General features: G+C 36.1%; 1 protein-coding gene across 1 annotated transcript; it reads right to left on the minus strand.

The window, feature by feature from the left end:
- Positions 1-9,216: 9,216 nt before the first annotated feature.
- timeout (circadian regulator timeout) lies at positions 9,217-20,442 on the minus strand. Its single transcript, XM_028315811.1, has 22 exons — positions 20,032-20,442; positions 19,712-19,895; positions 19,498-19,632; positions 19,161-19,417; positions 18,824-19,021; positions 18,550-18,732; positions 18,161-18,448; positions 17,973-18,091; positions 17,191-17,344; positions 14,727-14,807; positions 14,524-14,633; positions 14,076-14,123; positions 13,907-13,976; positions 13,612-13,810; positions 13,368-13,516; positions 12,515-12,609; positions 11,884-12,093; positions 10,955-11,122; positions 10,506-10,700; positions 10,224-10,420; positions 9,458-9,923; positions 9,217-9,357 (listed from the first exon to the last, which is right to left on the minus strand). Exons 1-22 carry the CDS (start codon positions 20,283-20,285, stop codon positions 9,269-9,271), a joined length of 3,849 nt encoding a protein of 1,282 aa, XP_028171612.1. The 5' UTR covers positions 20,286-20,442; the 3' UTR covers positions 9,217-9,268.
- Between the last annotated feature and the right edge of the window lie 381 nt (positions 20,443-20,823).

Below are 20,823 nucleotides of genomic sequence, written 5' to 3' on the forward strand. Positions count from 1 at the left end.
TTTATGGTCACCACACTCACCCCGCAGGATAAATCATAAAGTTGTCTAATGAAATTTACGACGGTGCATAAACTAGGTAAACGACATACATTCCAATGAGGCTTGAAATACCCATAACATAAAATACGAGAGCCAGAGGCTATCGAAGAGTAACACATAAATTAAATAGCTCGTTCGGAGTTTGCTACGCTACGAGCGTTCTCGTAGCCGATTCCGTAGCCCGGCGTAGCGTTATCGTAGCCGGTGCTACGAGGCTACGAAGACGCTCCGCGTCTACGGACAATGGAGTTCAGCGTTTTGAGTAACCGAGCGCAAGACTGCGCTCGCAAAGATCTTTTGAGCTCGCGTCATATAAGAGGCGAGATTTTGTACGTAAGTTTTCAAATGTTTTGAATAGCACATTTTGAGATACTCTTTTGTAGAGTAGAAAAATTGTATTAAAATAAATAGTACTTTAATACTTGACTATCATATACTGTTATAGAAGCCAGCATTGCGCCAAAGTAGAAGATATGAAAACAGTAAAATTCAGTTGCTTTTCATTTTAATATAGATACGTTGTAACATGGATAAAAGAAAGTTGTTAGATTTCAGTATATCTAAAAGTAGTTTACAAACGTTTAAGTTACAATTGTTACAAACGTACAGCTTAAATAATCATATTTACGAGAAAAAATCTGAAGCAGCCGCTGGAAACAGGACGTTTTAAATAATCAAGCTCAAAAATGCATCCCCAGTAGCGGTTTACGTAGTTAGCAACACTCCGTAATCTACCTTTGCGGGGATTAACGCAAAATCGACGGCAGCGAAAAATATTCAGTTCTGTATCGAGTCGGCGCGCGGTTAATTACTCTTGAATATTTATTGGTCGTTTGAATAAATCGCTCGCGGCGGATAAGCCTTTAACTTGTATTATATTCATTTTTCCTACCGCTAATTTTTGCTCCTCCCTTTGAAACTGTTTTTCGGAAACCCGCAAATTGATGGGTCGAATTTATTCTTCTTAAAAACGGCTTAATGAGCGGCCTCGTTAATAATTTACAAAATCAAAGGTCGAGCTTGAAAATCAATTGCCAATTAAGATACCGTTAAAACCAGTATATATTGGCATAAAGTAAATAAAATACATAACAAATACCGGCAATACTTTCGTAATTGCGTATTGTATTTTTTTTGATTAAAGCAATCGACTTACAACAGATTTTCTTGACTTGATCAAAAGGAAATTAAACGCCAACCATATAAAGGAAATGAAAGTATGTATTATTTGTATATTGAATTTACATGTTGTTTGTTAGCAAATCGATATTCAATAAGCCTATCCAAACAGAAATTCGTCAAAACAGAAGTGGAACAAGCAACTAATTCGTGGGGTCTTAAATGTTGGTTCAGTAGTGACGCCGGCCGGCTAGAAGTCGAATTACTTTTGCTGATCCCCGGCGAAGTTTCGCTATTAGGGCGCAGCGTGATCCCTTTTGCATTACTTTTATGAGCGCACCAGTTGACGGAGCCTATGCAAATGTTATTGCGTTTACTGTTTAGGAAACGCCGCCCGAAGCTCAGACCGTCTCAGCCGTTGAAGTATAACGTTTACTATAAATATTGAGCCACCAAATATGTATTTCGTGTCGATCAGTTACATTATACAATATACATATAGAGTTATATTTTAATAATCTAATAGTTAAGTAAACTGGTTCATTGGATATTCTAGATAGGTTGTTAATGTACGAGTACCTAACATATTTCAGTGACGTTTCAGTAATAAGAAAGAAGTAACTGTAGGCATTGTTAAAATCTTCCAAGAATATTTTCCTAGAATAGAGTTGGTTTTTGGCAAGACCTTGATTATTTGCGAACTCTACTATTGTTCCTTTCAGCATAATACTGAAAGTTTGAGTATTAATGGCACCAAAACAAAGTAGGTATTACTTTAGAAATATCGTGTGCGCTACCGATAACCTATGAATAAGTTTTCGATTTGGGACATAAATATTCTTGAGTATATCTGAACGTATGCTAGTCCAAATGGCCTGTGCGGAGCAGATAGCTCGTAATATTGCCGAATACTTGGTGGGAGGCAGACTGCGGCGGCCAATCCTATACTAATGAATCAACTTTGCTGGAGACTGGCGCGCTGCCCGCCGAATTCAACTTTTAATTGATTTGACATTATTCCGTTTGTGGATCCCGAGCGATTGCGACGCGCCCCTTCAATTATAACTCATCTCCCAATGAAATGATCAAATGAAAATTAATTTACGAAAGTTAAATGAAGTTATTAAAACGGGAAAGATGTCGCTCACCGCACCCAGACGCTTCGAGCTAATATAATATTCCCATTTTATACCTATAAAAGTTTCGAAGTAGCTGCCAGAAGACCGCTTCGAACGAAGAATCCAATATCTCAGTCACACACTAATTTATCACCAACTTTGGCGGATAAAATAAGATTTCGCTACTCCGTTCCTTGGACCGTCTTGTGAACGTTAAATCCCGGGTTAATAATATCGGTAACTTTATAATACTTCGATTAGCCAGGGTTAGCGTTTATCCGAGAAATATATAACGTTAGCAAGAGGTTAACAATAATATAATACATAAACGTGGCTCTTTAAAACTGTTGTTAAATAAGTACTTACTTTTTAGGTAGTATAAGTAGGTATGTTAAATGTCACTTAAGACCAGTTTATGATGCTTTCCGTGAAATATAATAATAGGCTTTCAGCTTGATTCTAATACAATAAGCTTTCAGTTTGAAACGTTCGCAAATACGCGCAATTAGCAAATCGATCAATCGAGTCTCACAAAACCAAAATCAATTGCTTTCCAATATTCCGATGTGCTCGAATAGTCTACGTGCGAGTATTGTAAGTGGGTTGAAATTGCCAAGTAGCAATCGTTCGCGAGCTCCGGTCCAAACTTGCAAATGAAAAGTTAATGCACAACTTAGTGACAGGCGCGGTCGCCGCGATTGTACCTCGCTCCTAACTGAGCTGAAATGAATCTAAACTTTTTAATTATTTGTTACGACAATGTCCCAAATATGTCGTCCGTGGATGGCAGTCGCTTTGCTGAACAATAATTTAGGAGTCACGAAATATTTCATACATTAAATGTATTGTGGCAAATGTTCTACAGTAAACACCGTGCCAGACCGATGTGCCCAATGCGATAATAAAGTAAGTATTATATGTCTTAAAAAGTTTAAAGATATAAAGCAGATATAGATCTGAATAACTAACCTTATCGTAATGGTATCTAGACTTCGAAAAATAAGCTCGAAATAAAGTAAATTTTCGCAAACAACTTTGCAAAGTCGTAGCAGTCGTGAAGTTTATATGGCACAGAAATATAGGTGCGAAAATTATTGAACAAAAGTAATCGCGAACGAATTGCCTTTTGTGTACCTAGCAGAACCGTGTTCATAACTTTAAAACGTACCGACGCGTGGGAAAAATTTATACGTGCGAATAAGCACACTCTAACTTCCACGAGGGCTTTAGAAAAGAAAAATAGTTTTTATTCTCAGCTCTGCGAATAAAGCGAAAGCAGTTTATTGTGTGAGCATTATTAAAGGAGCAGACAAGCGCGGNAAAAAGGAGCAGACTGATGAGTATGTATACGTTTAATCGTGCCAAGTGAGCATGAGCATGAGGGAAAGAGTTATGTGGTTGAGCCTTATATGCGAGTCGCGTGCGATTAGCGGCGACCCGGTGAGCCCGCACAGATTATAGCCACGGCGCCGCAAGTTACTGGCGCCTAGCGTTTACAAAAATTACAAATTAAATTAAAGGAAATACTAAAAATAATATAATGTTAAATCCTTACTTTAGCAGTTTAAATTGACATACCATAAATTAAACTAGTGTAACTTGTTAAAAGGATAAATTATGTAACAATGTGGTATATCAGTCCCATTAATTTAGTTAAAGCATTAATTAATCAAAATCATTCTAAATTTTTGTGCCCCGTTTGGTGTAATTGGGTTATTCCCGTCAGTTACTTACTTACTTCGTAGCGTTGCGTCACGCTTATAGGGTCTACTGTGGAAGTCCGTAGAGCCCTATGGCCGTAGAAGTCGTGTCTAAATTCGGATCGCCTAAGGTATTTTTCCCGCGTAAAAAGAACTAAAAACACTAAGAATTCCGAAGTACCGAAGTTATCGGTCTCGCCGAAGATCATTCCTTGGGCTGCACTGCAGAAGCGGTACGAATCCCGCCGCAGAGGCACGCCGCACTCGCGCCTCCTTTAAATTAAACCGAAGACCGTTATAAAATTACATTAACCTCATAAAATACTGCGAAGCGCGGTTACGAATAGTCGATTGAAAGGGTCATATAATGATAATTATCTGCAGGATATCACGCGCCCCTGACCTCATTAAATATGCTATCCTTTAATGTCTTTCACAAATGCTCCGGAATAAATTGTTCTAACTAAAGCTTCGGCGAACAATAGTAGAGTAATTTAACATGACCGTTAACAATGTCTGGAATCTTTTGGAAATGTCGTTTGACAAATATTTTAACGGGGTGTTCTGAGAGTAACATATTGGCCATAACAAAGGACTTATTCAAAAGCTTCAGATTGCGGTTTTGGTTGGAGCTTCTATAGGTGGTAAGAAGCTCGAGACGGTTCGAAGATAACACAAACTGGGGTGCTTATCATTTAAAATTACATCTACTTGATTGTGGTGTGGAAGCAGGCATTTTGTACTTCGTAACATAAATATTAGAAGATAAACGTTTAGATAGTAAGCCAACAATTCAAAAGTTAGGAAGGGTGAGTTGAAATTCGGTCGGAGGATATCTGGTTCAAATTAAAACTTCCAGCATTCAGTGTTTTCACTTCCACTTTTTCTATTTACTTTTCTATTAAACTTTGTTTTCTGTAGATACGGGATGAGGATGAGGCAGACTTGAGATTTATCTACACGATACCGTTCTATTTGGCTGAGGGAAAATTCAATTTGGTTTTTACCTGAGGGTGCTTCGTGCGAACCCTCGCATACTCTCTTTAATGTTGCTGCTTTCTTTGCAGGAAAATATAAACGTAGTTTTCCAATGTATGCAAATATTTCATTGTTATAGTACCTAGTTCTGTAATCTACAGAAGTAACGTCAACTAGTCTTTTTTTACATTCGAACGCTCAATTAACAATATACGACACATGATACATTTAAAGAAATATTACTGTTTAACAAAACATGGAACCAATTTTAATGGCTGCTTTATACAAACAACATAAAAGAGGAAGTGAAATTCCCGAAAATGGCTCGTAGATTCGTCCTGAATATTCGTAAGTTATTATAACTTGGATTCTTTTGTAGGTGGAGTATTTTTAACAATCATTCCTAAATGCCAGCCACGCAGAAAGAAAACAGCTGACAAAAGCGATTTTGCTGTTTTCATTTACTTTCCATTATTCTTTAACTCGTTTGTCATTCTTTTCTCTCCGCCGACGCGCGTAAAGAAGAAGAATGACGGTTGTTTATAAATATTTACGTAGCAAAGTGACTGGCTAAGGAAGAAATGAGAAACATTCTGAACGACCTGTTTCTGATTGTACCTAAAAACTTTATATTACTTCGTCCATAACACAAGTAGTAGTCGATAACATGAAAAAAGAAATTGAAGTTTCTTCCATACTAAAGACAACTGGGGATAAGCAATTTGTAAGTAAAATATTGCCGCATAAAATCAAGTTGACCTAGATTGCGCGGATAGAATCTTTAGTTTAGCCACTTCATCAATAGTTTTATGTTGACACAGGATTTTCATTATAGCTCCGATATTAGATTACCACCAAACGCAAACTCCAGCCCAGTATATTCTAGGATTTGATTACATTACTGGCTTACTAAATGTATCTAGAATAAGATTTCATTTGAATTTACTATTATAATATCATCCAGCATCAGTCGTAGTCCGATTTTTAGTAAAGAAGATGTTTCAAAAACGATTTTGTCCTCAATGGTAAACCCCCTAAGTAAAGTCTCGTTAGAAAAATCCTTTTATTTCTTTAGCAATTAAATATAAGATTTAGAGTAGTTTGAAGAACGTTTGGATTTTTTATAAATTGGTTATAAAACTTACTAAATACAATTATTTATTTGGAGGAAACGAAAAAATAATGTAATCATAATAACAAGTTTATTCATGAAATAATAATGCACAGATATTGTGAACGAAAAAGGATATCCAGTGCCATTGTCTGTAAAGAAAAAACGGTTCTTCGTTGAAAATCTGTAGCCAGCGCGCTTCACTATCAGTTCTTAAAGGCTGGAATTAATCACTTAGTCAAACAAGCTCTCGTCCCGCTGAGATATCGTTAATTTAACACTTAAAACGTTTTTATTCGAGTGGATAATTGCAAGGGGGCGGCCGTAATGGGCCACGTTCGGCCTCGGCAAAGATTGATGACGTGCTGTGTTGAAACATTAAAATAGCTGACTGAACATTTGAATAAGAAATACTCGATTGCCCGCAGGATTACGCGATGAAACGATCGTTTGTGTTTTTTAGCTGAGAGCGAACAATAATATATTCCAAGGGGTGCGACCTGTCGGGTGATGTTTTAATGCTTACCGACTTTTTGCTGCCCGAGACGATAAGTAGTCTTCTCAATATCGAAGTATTATTTGTTTTGGGTAATATTCACGTAGAATTTAAAAAAAGCGAATATCAATGATGATGGTATAAGACGTGGAATCCTATAATATGTAGTGTCAATTTGGTGTTCCCGCCTTAGGCAGTTCGATTTTTTCAAGTTATTTATAATGAACTTATATAAGTTGGCACGGGCCTGGATGCTAAAAGCTTTCTCCAAAATAGGTATCAACCTCGTAAGTTACGAATTTTAGTTCCTTATTTATAAACTATGCCAATAAACGTATGATGATATTAAACCAAACATAATCCCGATTTTACTAGCCCACACAATTATTTTGTGCCGCAATGCTTAATTAAATGGGACAGCAGCATAACGTAATAGGTTTTGATGCAATCGTGGATTGAAACTTTAGAATTGAACGGGTGGGGCAACCGGGTAGTTTGCTCGTAATCGGGTCGCTGGTGGCTAATAAAAAGTTCCGGGATATTCGTGTGGCTCAGTGAACCATAGTTTTATAAGTAATAGACAGTCTGGAGTCAAGTAATAAAAGTAATATTATAGTTTTCTGTGCGGAAGAATTTTTCACGTAATGCGCTTCTTTAATTGGATCTGGTAGACGTGCAGAACAATTAACATTTACGGAATAGTTTCTCTAGAAAGAAGGTGCTGAAAGGTGAATAGTTCATTGCGCATTTATTTCATATTTACTTCTAAGAAACATCTTCGCACGAGTGAAAGCGACTGTATTGTACACATAAAGCTTCCTTATGAATTCCGACTTTATGCAGAGTAAATAAATCCAAGCCAGCGAAACACAATCGGTTATATACCAGTAGTTAACGCTTCTATAGACAAACACCACTTTGTTCTACACTAATATTGAGTTAACATCTAACGTATGAATCTCAAACGTTAAACGTATGTAAATCAATGCTGGAAAATGTTACTTCAGGTAGAAATCCGGCGCTTTCGGGTGCCTTGTTTACAATGTTGTGATAATGTTAGAAAAACAACGATACATTTAGGGGGAAGGATTGGGGGCGCTAATCTGATGGTGAGTAAAAAGATTTAGTGCACGCCCTGCGAAATTAATCTTCGCGAGTTATACGTAGCTGTACAGCATCTGTACTCGACAAAAGGTTTAGGGGAATCTATTTAATTCGTTTCATGGTTTGTAATTCAGTAAAATTTAGGTTTCGCAGATAAGGGAAAGGTCGGAAATGCGGTATCCTTGAGAGAACATGGAAATGCTCTCTACCTATAGGAAGATGTACATGCAGTCACCATGTTCGGGAATAATGGATGGAATAGTGTACCCAACACGCTAAGGAGCGCGCCTGCATTTCCAGACAAACGTATTACCTGAATCAAATATATTTGTGCTTTTAAAATGTGCTTTGTACTTTTTGCTAGTATAGAAAATGAGATTACTTATACAGTCGTGGATCGAGCCGGTTGCAGACTAAGAGCTAAACCACGGCTAAACTAAGTTTATTAGCTCAGCCAGCATACATACATAGCTGAGATATTCATATTTCATACAAATATATAAAATAGGTACCTATATTGCTTTAGCGTTTAATCTCAAACCGGCATTTGCCTAACCATTAGAAATACAACAATGTCTTTCTCTAGATATGTTTTTATACAGACAATAGAGACAATGTTTCAACCCCGAGATGCCAAACTTCTAGACATTGTACTTGGATCCAAGAGTATTAAACACTGTACTTGCAAGGGTAAAACGGTACATTTTTATTGAATACAGTACAAAAGCATACAATGTTATTATTTGTTAACAGTAATACCGCAATGAAAAGTTCCTATTTCTGTTTTCTTGTTGGTTTTATTGTACAATATTTGCAATATCGGATGCGCGCAACACGCGGTCCCCTGCAATGGATAGAAAATGCCAGCAACTGAGCGCACTATACGAGTATATTGCTATCCGATAACAGAATGATATTGGAATTCCTATATCTACGTGATGTAATAAGGTATAGAAATACGACGCAATTTATTTAAATTACTAGGGCCCTGGTGGAGAAATACACCTAGCTTGCAGGAATTGGACAACTGTAAGTTGACTTTAGACGTCTAAGTTGGATACTTCCACCCACGCTGCAAGCGATGTTTTCATAAAATGGATTGAAGTTCCTTCATAAGATTTCAACTAAGTTTGTTATTAGGATATTATGCACTTCGCCATTACGAATATTAATGTTTTACCTATTTGAAATGTAATTTGTTAATTTTTATATAAGAAATCAACCGTCGCAGATGGGATTGATACTCACGACCGCTTATGCTTGTGAATATCGTGTCACTTGCGTGAAATAGCTAACATATTATAAAGGCCCCCAATAAAGGTGCCCGATCTTAAGATTGGGCAGCTGTTTCATAATTGGCTCTACCCATCATCATCATCATCATCATCATCTCAGCCATAGGACGTCCACTGCTGAACATAGGCCTCCCCCAACGCTTTCCATGTTGCCCGGTTCAGTGCCTTCCTGCTTCCTTTCCACCTTGTACACCACCCATAAATGTAAATAATTAAATTAATCAAATATTTCAATGAAAAATATATTTTATTTCAAAACATAATTATAAGACAAAAGATAATAATGCATTTGAACTTAGACGTACATTTCAGTCAGAGTCGTCATCAATTATAACTCTACGCTTCTTGTCCCGTTTCGCCGGCAAAACTATGTCTTCATCGTCTTTGTCACTGTCGTCTGGAACAAGATATTTTAATCATGAAAGGGAAATAAACGTACTTATTTGCATTTGAGTGAAAACTTTAATATTTTTCTTTTTAATTAAGTCAAGACTTACCGTCTAGAACTCTAGGTATATTGCTCAAAATATCCTCAGTGTCGGGCAAGTCTTCTTGCTGTAGCGTTTTCTTAGCAAATGACAAGATATCATTATCATCATCTTCATCCTTGTTAAGAGCAACTTCATCATCTTCATCTATTTTCTGCATCTTCCTTTTCCCCTGCCGTTCATTAGGTTCGAAACTTCGACTTCTTTTGCGATTATTACCCTCCACAGTTTGTCCGATACTTTTATTTAAAGTATTATCTATGTTAGGATCACGCATTTTCCTCAAGTTATCAAACAAATCATCATCATCACTGGAGTCATCGTTAGGTCGTGTTGTTTCTGGTTGATCATTGGTAATATTTTCGGGTGCAGTAGTGTCTATGATAAGTTCTTTGTGGACCGCTTTCATTATGATCTCTCTTCTCTTTCTGATCGTTTCGAAATGTAAATCAGCAGGTATTCGCCAATACACTTCCTAAAAAGTTATCACCTCATTTAAAATCATATGTCACATATATATAATTTCTTCTTTACAGTACAGTCGATAGTACATCAGACTTAATATATTTTATTTATTTATTTGATCACCAACAAGGTTACATTGTAGCGTTCACAAAAATAACACTAGTTAAATGCAAACTTAATTAAAGGTGAAAACAACATGCATTAGAGACTAAATCAACAGCACATTTTTGTTGCAATATCGCCCGTAATATGACTACATAAGATGCCTCAGTGTTTACGTTTATATCATGTTGTCCATACAAAAACTTACTTGTTCGTCGCTAGGAGGCGCTACACCCACGCCTTTAAGAACCTTCTGAAATAACTCGCTTTCCATGGCTTCCATGGACTCACTGGATATAGGCACCAGGGGCACTCCTTCGGCCGTCGGGTCAAAGCCCTCTGCTTCTTGATCAAGCGCTACTTCTTCTAAGTTTTCGGCAAGCCATTTTAGACTTTCCGTCAAATCTAACACAACACAAAATGATTAAAAACAAGTAAAATATTTTATGTAAGTAAATAGATATAAGTGATAAATTAAAATATATCGTACCGTTGTCTACAGCGTTCACTAAAAGCTTGGCGATTTCGTTCGCGCTGAGTTCCACTTTAGCTGGTTTCTTTTTGTTGTTACTAATCGGTTTTGGTTTCTTCTCCGGTTTCTTCCGTTTCATTGTGATTGGAGGAGGTGATGATCGAGAGTTATCATCGCTATCACTATTTGCAGAATCCGAATCAGATGAACTATCTAAAAATTTCAATGCCAATTCGACATTTATTGTAAACGAAATAATAATGTAGTGAAGTTATGAATGTGCACTTACTACGCATTTGTCGCAAATGGAACAAACTTTTATTTGTTCAAAAATGAAATGATAAAAAGACTAATACGTAACAGTAACATTTTCCTCACAGTATTGTTGCAAATACGGATGGAGGATAAAATGGCAGAGTTCAGTTTAACGTTAGAACAAAGAGCAAAACAGTTGTTTAGTAACTTACCGTTCGATTTATCGTCGTCTGTTCCAGTGCTTTTAGCGTTCGATTTCCTTTGCCTCTTTTTACGGCACTCGTTCTTATCTTTTATAATGCCCAGCTCGAGTAGTCTATCGACATAGCTTCGCTTTTGACGCTTACGCGGCATACGAGCCATTATCACACTCATTGGATCTGAAAATTATATTCCATAAGTCTTCGCAACTTTTTCAATAATGCGCACCATTGCCTTAGCTATAAACAAAAATGCGAGTTTTTGTTTGTTGCACAGAAACAGATCCGAACATGTATCGATAAATAACAAAGCTGCTGACATAATGAACAACATTCATTTTAGTTAACTCCCGTACGTCGATAACCCAAAATTTATTCAACATGTTCCTACGATAAATTGACAAAAAAACGTATGGCGTGGACATCAGTTATCTGTATTTCGGAAATACATCCTGATTTAATACGTTTTCAATTTTGTTTATTTTTCAATTTGCATTGTATTCGGTTTATTGAATCAAAGTAGTAAAATGTGAAATTGTTTTCGATGAGCAGCTGGGGTCTGAGTATTTAAGAAGGAAATATCGTAGCAAATGTTCAAGGGGTTCCTGCAGTCGGAGGAGTGTTTGCTGATGATAGATATCTGTATCGGGGCTACTGTTTGCAGAGCTGTTGTTCTCGGTTTCTCCTACGCAGGTACGAAAATAGGGGTCATTGTATAGCAATGCGCAATAGAACTTTATTGTTTTACGTTCAAGCCTTAGAAAAACTCTCAAACTAAACTTCAAAAAAGATTATTTCGAAAAGAGGTTGTTGGGCAATAAGAACAAAAGACTCGAGACGGAAATACGACTAGGTAGGCAATACTTCGAACGTTTGTTCGAGACTGGATTTATATTCCAATCGTTTTACTATACTTAGGGATAATAACATAAAACACTTACCACTAGTGTCTTTGCACTGTTGCCAAATTTCAGTCAACATCTGATCCTCTTCCTCGCTGAATTCTTTGGGTGTTTTTTCCCTGGCCCTCTCATGGTTGACTCGTTTCGTAGGCGCGCGGAATATTAGACCCAATTCTTTCAACTTTTTAATGACCCCACGGCGCGTGCGGGTTTGATCGATCAGGTTGTCTAATATCCAGTCGATTACATCTGATGTTCAAAAAAACATAGTTAAGTGAATCTATACAACATGAAATGTAATTTAAGTCTGTCCATTGATTTATTAAAACGTATCACATGGGTTTGATAAAATTACATAAACGAAATCCCACGACGAATCAAATAAATAGTAGATAATCCACTCAGACGAGGAGGCGGGCAAAGAAAGTATGTTACTACTAAAAATAGACCCAAGTAAATAGAGATAGCCGCAAAATTAAAATATAATATTGAATTTGCATTGAAACGTCTGCCAGCGTAACGAATTCAAAGCTCGTATTCTAAATGCGTATCTGAAGATTCGTGTCTTGTTTTATAATTTTTCTGTAAGTGATTCGCCGGCTAGTTTCTCTACTTTGTTTTCTAGTCTTGTCTGGAGGGAAATTAAATTTCACAAAAGTTTGCCTCAAACCTTGATTATTTTCAGGGTTCGCCTGATTCTCCATGTACAGATTTCTAAGTTCATCTTCTTGTTCTTCGGACCATGCGCCAGTTCCAGGCTTGTCTCTGATAAAATAATTTTGTATTTTAACACGAGAATTTTATACACAGACTATATACACGTAAAATGTGAAAAAGAATGTTTGATGTAGCATAAAATTAAAATACACATAATATTATCACATAACTATTTTCTAAACTTGAGACTCATAACGTATTTGGATACTAAAGAAGGTAATAGGTACCTTCGCGAAGTATTCACTTAGGAAATATATTGCTTTAATATGTTGTTGTATAACGATTTTTTTTAGTTATAAATGGCCAAAACTTCGAAATGGAAATAAACCCAAATGATGATACAGTACATAATAAGTAAAGTAACTACTATTAACGTAATCGAAATACCAAAGTGTGATCTCCAAGTGACGTGTAATCTGTGAAACGCGACGCGCAACATTTATGACGGCTAAATTAGACGCGCGCGCGAGGTTAACTTCGGGCCTTAGCAAAGATTGATGATAGTTGAAAGAGTACGTTAAAATAGTTTTAGGCGGGATTCATTGAGTTACATGTGCTGTTGCGGGAGCGCCACTTACGAAAGTAATATTCTCGGTTCATTTGTCAAACTGATACCTACGTAGCTACACAATATTAGTTTTGTCGTACCAACATCATTTTGTAAATCTAAGAGCAAAAATATTTCTTTCAGCTCTCGCTATCACGCTACCGTAGAACGTTTTAATAATTTGCCAACAGATTTTGTGTCTGAGGTTTTCGTAAACAACCCAAATAAATTAACTTTTAATTGTTTATCGATCACTTACTTCTGGCTCGTGTACAGATCATAGCCGAATTCAATTTCGGCTGAATCTTTAGCGGTTTTCCAGAAAAGTAATTCAATGAATACTTTCGGGTTTTTAGAGGCCGTTTCGGTGAATTTCCTAAGGATGTATATCGCAAATTTCTCCAATTCCTGTTAAAATAGAACGATGTGTTAAAGATTTTCACATGCATCGAGAGTTTCAAATTTACAAAGACGTTTTATTGGTGTAAACATAATATCATTACTTTAAATTGGGGCACGGGATTCTCGAGAATCTTTTGGAAAATTATGAACAGTGTGGCTTGGAACATCATGGACGGTCGCTTGCAGTCCCAAGCGATGCGGTGCAGCATCTTGGCGATGCAATGGTTTGTGTGCGGGAGGTTTTTGTCGTATTCTTCCAATAGAGATACGCAAGCGCTCACTACCCGTGGGTGGCAAAATCTACAAAGTAAAATAAGTTAATTTAGGTCATGGCTGTAGCAGAAGTAAGTAATAATACTAATGTATGAAAATCACAATAAATTGAAAATTACTTACCTCAACACAAAATCTTGAAAGTCGAAATCGGTTTCGACTACCGCTGATGTTCTTTCTTCTTCCTCTTCTTCTGTAAGGAAAATTACTACCTATTATACTACACACTAACTAATTAGAGACTAAGCTATTAATTATAATAATATACTATTAATTAGAAACGCGGCCTTACCTTCATTATCATACTCGGATTCTTGTTCTTCTTCGTTTTTGGTCACATCTGAAAAAGTTAGACATAGTTTAATAACTTCAGATGAACTATGTAGTTTTACGTGGTTTTATTAATTACGCGTAAAAAGCCTTAACTGCAGCAGTGGCGTGAAACTAATTGGTTAATTATCCAATATATTGTTTAGCATTATTTATAGATACATAACTCATCGGTGGTTTGGCTCATAACCGTATTAGGATTCCTAGTAATAAAAGTGTCGCTATCGCGGATTATCTGTACCATTAACTATAAACCAATGATTTATTGCAATGCAGCTCACTGAGATAGGATCCACGAAATACACATTATGTAGTAGAGAACCTACTTATGTATCTTAGATAATATAATTTACAAACCAATAGTTATGAATATTTCGCTATATCATTCGATAAGTTTTAATTACACACACCTGCAATCTCAACTCCCAAATCGGTGCTATAAATAGTTTCTAGCATGTTCAGTTCTTCTTCTGGTTGAATTCCCATTTCACCGAAAATTCCGTCTTCAGGCCAGACTTCTCTGTACATAAATAAATTAATGTATGCAGTCTTAATAAAATGTGTACGGTAATTTTTGATCCGTTCAAGAGAGCGAAATTAATTACAAACATACCGAGCAGCGCGAAACATCCCAACAGCATCTTCAAATTTATATTCCCTCATATGTTTCTGTATATTTTTCATGCAATCTTCTCTGTGAACAAGGAAATTAATTAAAACTTAATTTTCGAGTATCGGTGTAGCTAAATTTCGTCCAGTAGTAGTGTGGTGTTTTATTATAGCAATGAAATAACTTTGTGTGGGTGGTAAGCTGCGAGGATATTTTGGGAAAACCATCTACTCTGTCATTAAAAAAAAGGGATAAAGTAAGCAAAAGTGTTCGTAAGAAATTCTTGGAAGTACCAATTTCTATTTTAACATTTCTTAATTGAGGCTTTTGTCTTTACTTTTTGGAAGTATAATAGTCCAGTCAATAAAGCATTATAGATGGAAAACCGTGGAACACAATTTTTGACTTTGGGACTTTATTTAGACTAGTTAGGAGGTGAACATAGCAAAAGTCCCCGCCCTTATCCCTTGAGCCGGCGGGGTGAGGGGGGCTTAAAGGTACCACTTTTCGGTTTTTCACTTAATCCNAGAACGAACATTGTCCTTTGGCATACAGATAGGTAGATATGTAAATACAAAGGAACAAATAAAAAACCAGTAAATTTTAACATTTTACATTTTTAGATAGATTTTAGTGTTCTAATTGTCGATTTTTGAACGTCAATACCTAAACAACCGTTTGAGGTATATTTATGAAATTTGAAGCTGATGTTTATCTTGCAAGTCTCAACACATGAGCCAAATTTGAAGTGTTAATGCACAGTAGTTTTTCAGTAATGAGGAGTCAAAAGTGGCTCCAATTGGGTCGTCTAAATATACGCACGGTGCAGTCCCCTCCCTGGAACTAGGCTTAACGTGCTCCCGCATGTCTAAAATATTTGCTTAATGTTGGTTTAGTCGATTTTCTATTGATGGGAACATGTAAGACAAAAATAAAATTTCCAAAATTACAGACCTTCTAGAGCAGATGCCGTGAAAACTATAAAAGATATAGAAAAACTTGACTGTCTCACCTGTAGCAAATTGAATAAGCTTTTTTTGGTTCATAGTAGTCATGTCACTAGGACGCATAGTTTCCGAGGATTAAGAGAAAAACCGAAAAGTAGTACCTTTAAACCCCCCCTCTCCCCGGCGGCTCAAGGGCTAAGGGCGGGGACTTTTGCTATGTTCACCTCCTAACTAGTCTAAATAAAGTCCCGAGGTCAGACATTATGTTCCACGGATTTCTCTCTACACCGTCGTTAAAGCATTCATTGACTGGACTATAACTAATTTACACAAATTCTGGAATTTGTTTACGATTCGTGCAATTCCGTAAGAATTTTACTAGTTCTAAAATAACGTCTTCAGATCTTTACTTTTGTTACGAACCGAAAACTATGCGAACAGGGGCCGCTGGCTTAGTCTAATAAACAATTAGTAATTACGTATAACCTACTTTCATTCTGAGTTTGTTCCTCACCACAAACAGTTGTAGCTATTTATTTGTTTGGGAGTTTTATGTGGGAGTTTCTGAGAACTAAGAGAAAAGCGGGCGTGACGGCGCACAATTGTGCCGAACCGTGTTGTTAGGTGAGGGTATCAAACAGAGAATAGCGTGGATCTTACGAATCTATCCAAATATGAAAAATACTATCAATTAAACATAGTTCGTAATCAACCATTATTGCCACGTTGGTCAACAATCCACTCCAAATAGCCTGGGGTCAGTGATGGCGAGTTCGCTCGCTAATATTAGCACTCAGCGTTTGTGAGGAAAGAAATACGACACGATAATGAATGTATATTTTGTAAGATGAATAATGTATTACACTGACCCTTATATGGGCGCATTATTCATTTTCGAATATCAAATTATTTTGAGTAATGTATTTATACAAAAATATGTAATACTGTGTTTCTTTGTTTACCTAAGCTTTTTTGGGAGGGATTACTAAAAGTAGGCGCACACCGTTGATTTTTCGTCGGCCGATAGTTTAGTCGGGCAGTTGATTGATCAGTATGGGCATGTATGGGAGTGCGCACACTACGCCGATTCGATTTGGCCGATTCTTCATACAAATTAAAATCGGGCACAACTATCGGTCAACTAAAAATCAACGGTGTGCCTACTCTAAGAGTAATTATAATGATAAATATTGATGAAAAGTCTAGTGTCCTAAAAACATTTAGTCCGTCAATCTTGACGCACAGGAGTGCTCTCGCCAAGATAAGCCAAGCGACACGCAATGGCTCTACCTACCCTTTCTCTAAGTGCTTCGTCGTTATTTGAACCCTCAGTCATAATTTGGGTTTGGTGGATGTATCATATCAATGGAAAGGAGAAGAGGAAGAAGATAAGCAGAATAATAATAAGAAGAGAAGAAAAACAATAAGAAATACGGAACCCTAAAAATAGATGAAGACCAAAAAGCACCTCCCGCGCTAATTAAAACAAGAAAAATTTAGAAGAACAATAAACAACATACTTCTGGTGGTCGATGGGCACGTCAGAGGCGGCGTCGAAAGGTGGCGGGTGTTCTCTAACGCCGGCGCCGAGCACTACCGCTAGTTGCGCGCGCACTTCTTCCCAGGCGGGCAACTCCCGTGCTACTGGCTTGGGTTTTGGCGCTGGCTGCTTTTCTGTTCGAAATTTAAAAGGAGTTAACATTTTAGAATGCTAAATTCAATGTTTACATAACAAGATATTAAGAAATTAGGGTCCATCAATTGATTTTTAACTTTGTATCTTTATAATAAGGTTCATATTTCAGTACACTTTATTTTTATTACTTTTTTATTTTAAATCTTTATTGCACAGAAAAACACGGTACAAAAAGCGAACTTTATGGCCGTAAACAAAAGGCAAGGTAACTAGTGTAAAGCCGGTCCGTGAGCACGTAGAATCCCGTCCAATGACCCCAGCCTGCCAGCTCGCACACTCACTGCGGGCGCGCGTCGCACAGTCGCGACAGCAATATAATTACGCGCGAGCGATAAGGATGGGTAGCTTGGGGTCATTGGACGGGATTCTACGTGCTCACGGACCAGGCTTTAGTGTGTAGCATATTTTAAGCAGTTCTACTGTCCATTTTTATACTGTGTAACAAACAAATGACCAAGAAAAAAAATGCTTTAATGAGTTAGTTTCTAGGTTACACATTAGGACTTGTATAATGGGTGTCTCAAAATATGAATTAAAGTGGATAATTCATTCTGAATTAACTTGTTAGTTAATTGATTTACCTACATAAATAAAAAAGAGATTTACTTTTAGATTTTGTCTTCTTCCTAACTTTCTTCTGGACAACTAAACCAGTCTTCTTACAGTAATGCTCCAGCATTTTCAGGTATAAATGTACTGTTTCCACTAAATCCACTAAATAGGACCTGTAATAAAATTTTATTGTAATACCAGTGCTTGGTAAAATGTATGTTTTATTTTAGAATGCTACATACCTCGGCATTTTGTTTTCATCATAATTCAGACATGTTTGAAGTACAAACTCTCTGTATTCAAGTACATAAAAAATATTACTCTTTAACACTTTGGCTGAGTCTTTGACGGACGGGTCTGTACTTTTGTCCATGGCCAATAAGGTATTCAACAACTCTTTATATGCTCTCAGAGATATATGTAATCTTCGTACCCATGAATTATACTTTTTCTTTTCTACACTGATCATATCATAATATTTTTCCATCTGCTGTTGAACGTAATGAAACATTGGAACGGACATTGTTTCACTGCAACACAAAGTATAATTTGGTGATTAATTTAAAGTATAAAACAATAAAAGTGAGTCAAGTTACAAATAATACCATGTAATAAATGTTATACAACTTACCTAACTAATCCAACTTGAAAATTATGACCTCTATTGAACTCCATGAAGAATTTGACTGCCCAAAGATAGTATGATTCATCATTTTGCTGTGCTTTAGCTCTCACCAATGCATCTTTGACATAATGCATCAGCGGATTGTATGAGCTATTCAAAAATTCTATGCAAAACTCTTTTAAAAACAATCTGAAAGGGAGACAAAATATAATAAAAATAATACGTATTGCACAATAATTATTCTTTTAACAACCAAGTATAATAACAGATGAATAAATACCTAACTGCAAACGCTGATCGTCTTTCCATTGTGCCACTTTCTACTGGTCGTCTATTCTTTGGTTTCACTAGTTTGGACTTTTTGCTTCCACTAAAGTCCAAATTGGATATTTTATTAAGTGGCTTCAAGCAAATCATTTCATTTTCTGATATGGACTTCATATTTTGCACCACATAAGTGCCACCAAAGCGTGAATGCCTGTATAAGAAAAATAATTTGTTTTAGTAAGGACAATGTAAATGAATAATTATATTTAAGACTACTTTATCTACACTGTGAAATGCAATAAAGAATTGAGTATAAATAAAATATAGTAATTAAGTAATTTTTTCAATACCTTGATGCAGAATATTGCTTTACTTTATTAGTACGCTGTTTGTTTTCACTCATCCTCATTGACAAAAGTTCTTGTTCATCTCTCAACTTTTCATCAACACTTCTCTGCAAGGCTGCATCGGCAAGACTACTTGGATTTTGTTCACGTAACAAATGAGATATAATTTCGATGATATGCATGAAGTATTGTTTTTCATTTTCCGATGACATGTACAGTATAATATCTAATATTCCAGATTGGTTCAGTGCCCACAGTACCTAAAAATGTATTTCAGTTAATATAAAATTTTAATCAAGGACAAGGTGTGAATGTTTAAAATTAATAAAATATTTTTAACCTGGTCATGAACACTAGCATCGTTTTCTGGTCTCCTTTCCTTATCAAGATCAGCAGGCACGTGTAAGACATTTCTAATAAGAATTAAAATCCTTTCTATGATAAGCCCCGTATCCTCATCCCGCTCCATAGAATCCTATGATATAAAATAAAATGTAAAAATCAATATTTAATGAAAGTAAATAAAATTGTGTAAAATCTATTTAAAAACTTACAATTTCCAGTACTTTAGCTAGCTTTTTAGCAAATACATTCCATGTATCAACTTTTGTGAAAGCTTCTTCCTTGTACGATTGCAGATGTAACAGAATAAGTAAATAATTGTGCCTTGCTGTTCTTTCCGTTGGCACTTCTTCTCTATACAGCAATAATGCTGGATTTGTTAAGTTTACTAACAATCTAAAATAATGATTATTAATTATTTAAAAAAATGATCATAACCTCACCAAGAATTTATTAATATTTGTTTCTATAAATAAACAATGATTTCATATAATTAACTACGAGAGATAAAATATTGTATGAGCTAACTTACCTGAGTGTAACATCAAACAACTCAGTGTTTTCCCAATGGTTTATTAACATGGGAATCAGGTCAGTCTGGAGCACTTTAGTTTGACCAAAATGCCTTCTGATCTCATGATCCTCACCATCACGGCGCAAATATCTAATTAAGTCTTTAACAGTATTTAGTGTAAACTCATCAATCAAATACTTTCCGGTCTTTTTATCATAAGTTCCAAGTGCATTGCAAGTTGCAGAGAGTTCAGCAGATAAATATGAAGTCATTCTTGTAAGATGTCACAAACACTTGCGGAGTCAAAAATTTTATTATTCACTATTAATTACTTTACATACTTGTTTTTAACTTAAAACATTCACGTAATTTTAGAAATTCACATTTCTCACTCACAAAAACACAGTACGATTTGACATTTATCTAATGTCAAAAATGCCCGCGAAAAGCAGCAAGTGCCAGTCGTTCGGATTAATGTCAACTTTACTTCAATTTTCTTCTTCATTTTTGTTCTTGGCAATACTCGTCGAGGCCGACTTGATTTGTGCCATTTTTAAGTGAGTGTGGGTCGAATTATGAAGTGGGACCAAGTGGGATGGGACTTGGGCTTGAGATATTAGGTGCGGTTGAAGTCTTTTAAAATACATAAATAAAATTAATATATAAAATTAAAGTTCTATAGAGTGGTGCTTAATAATATTTAAATTATATTATAGTTCAACAACCGGGAAAAAAAACAAAAGGTTTGCTCGGGAGAGGATACCATCGATTAACCCTTTTGCTTTTATTTCGTAACTTGAATTGAATAGG

Source organism: Ostrinia furnacalis, unplaced genomic scaffold (genome assembly GCF_004193835.3).
Source record: "Ostrinia furnacalis isolate ACB-3 unplaced genomic scaffold, ASM419383v2 OfSCF5321, whole genome shotgun sequence".
NCBI classification, from domain to species: Eukaryota; Metazoa; Arthropoda; class Insecta; order Lepidoptera; family Crambidae; genus Ostrinia; species Ostrinia furnacalis.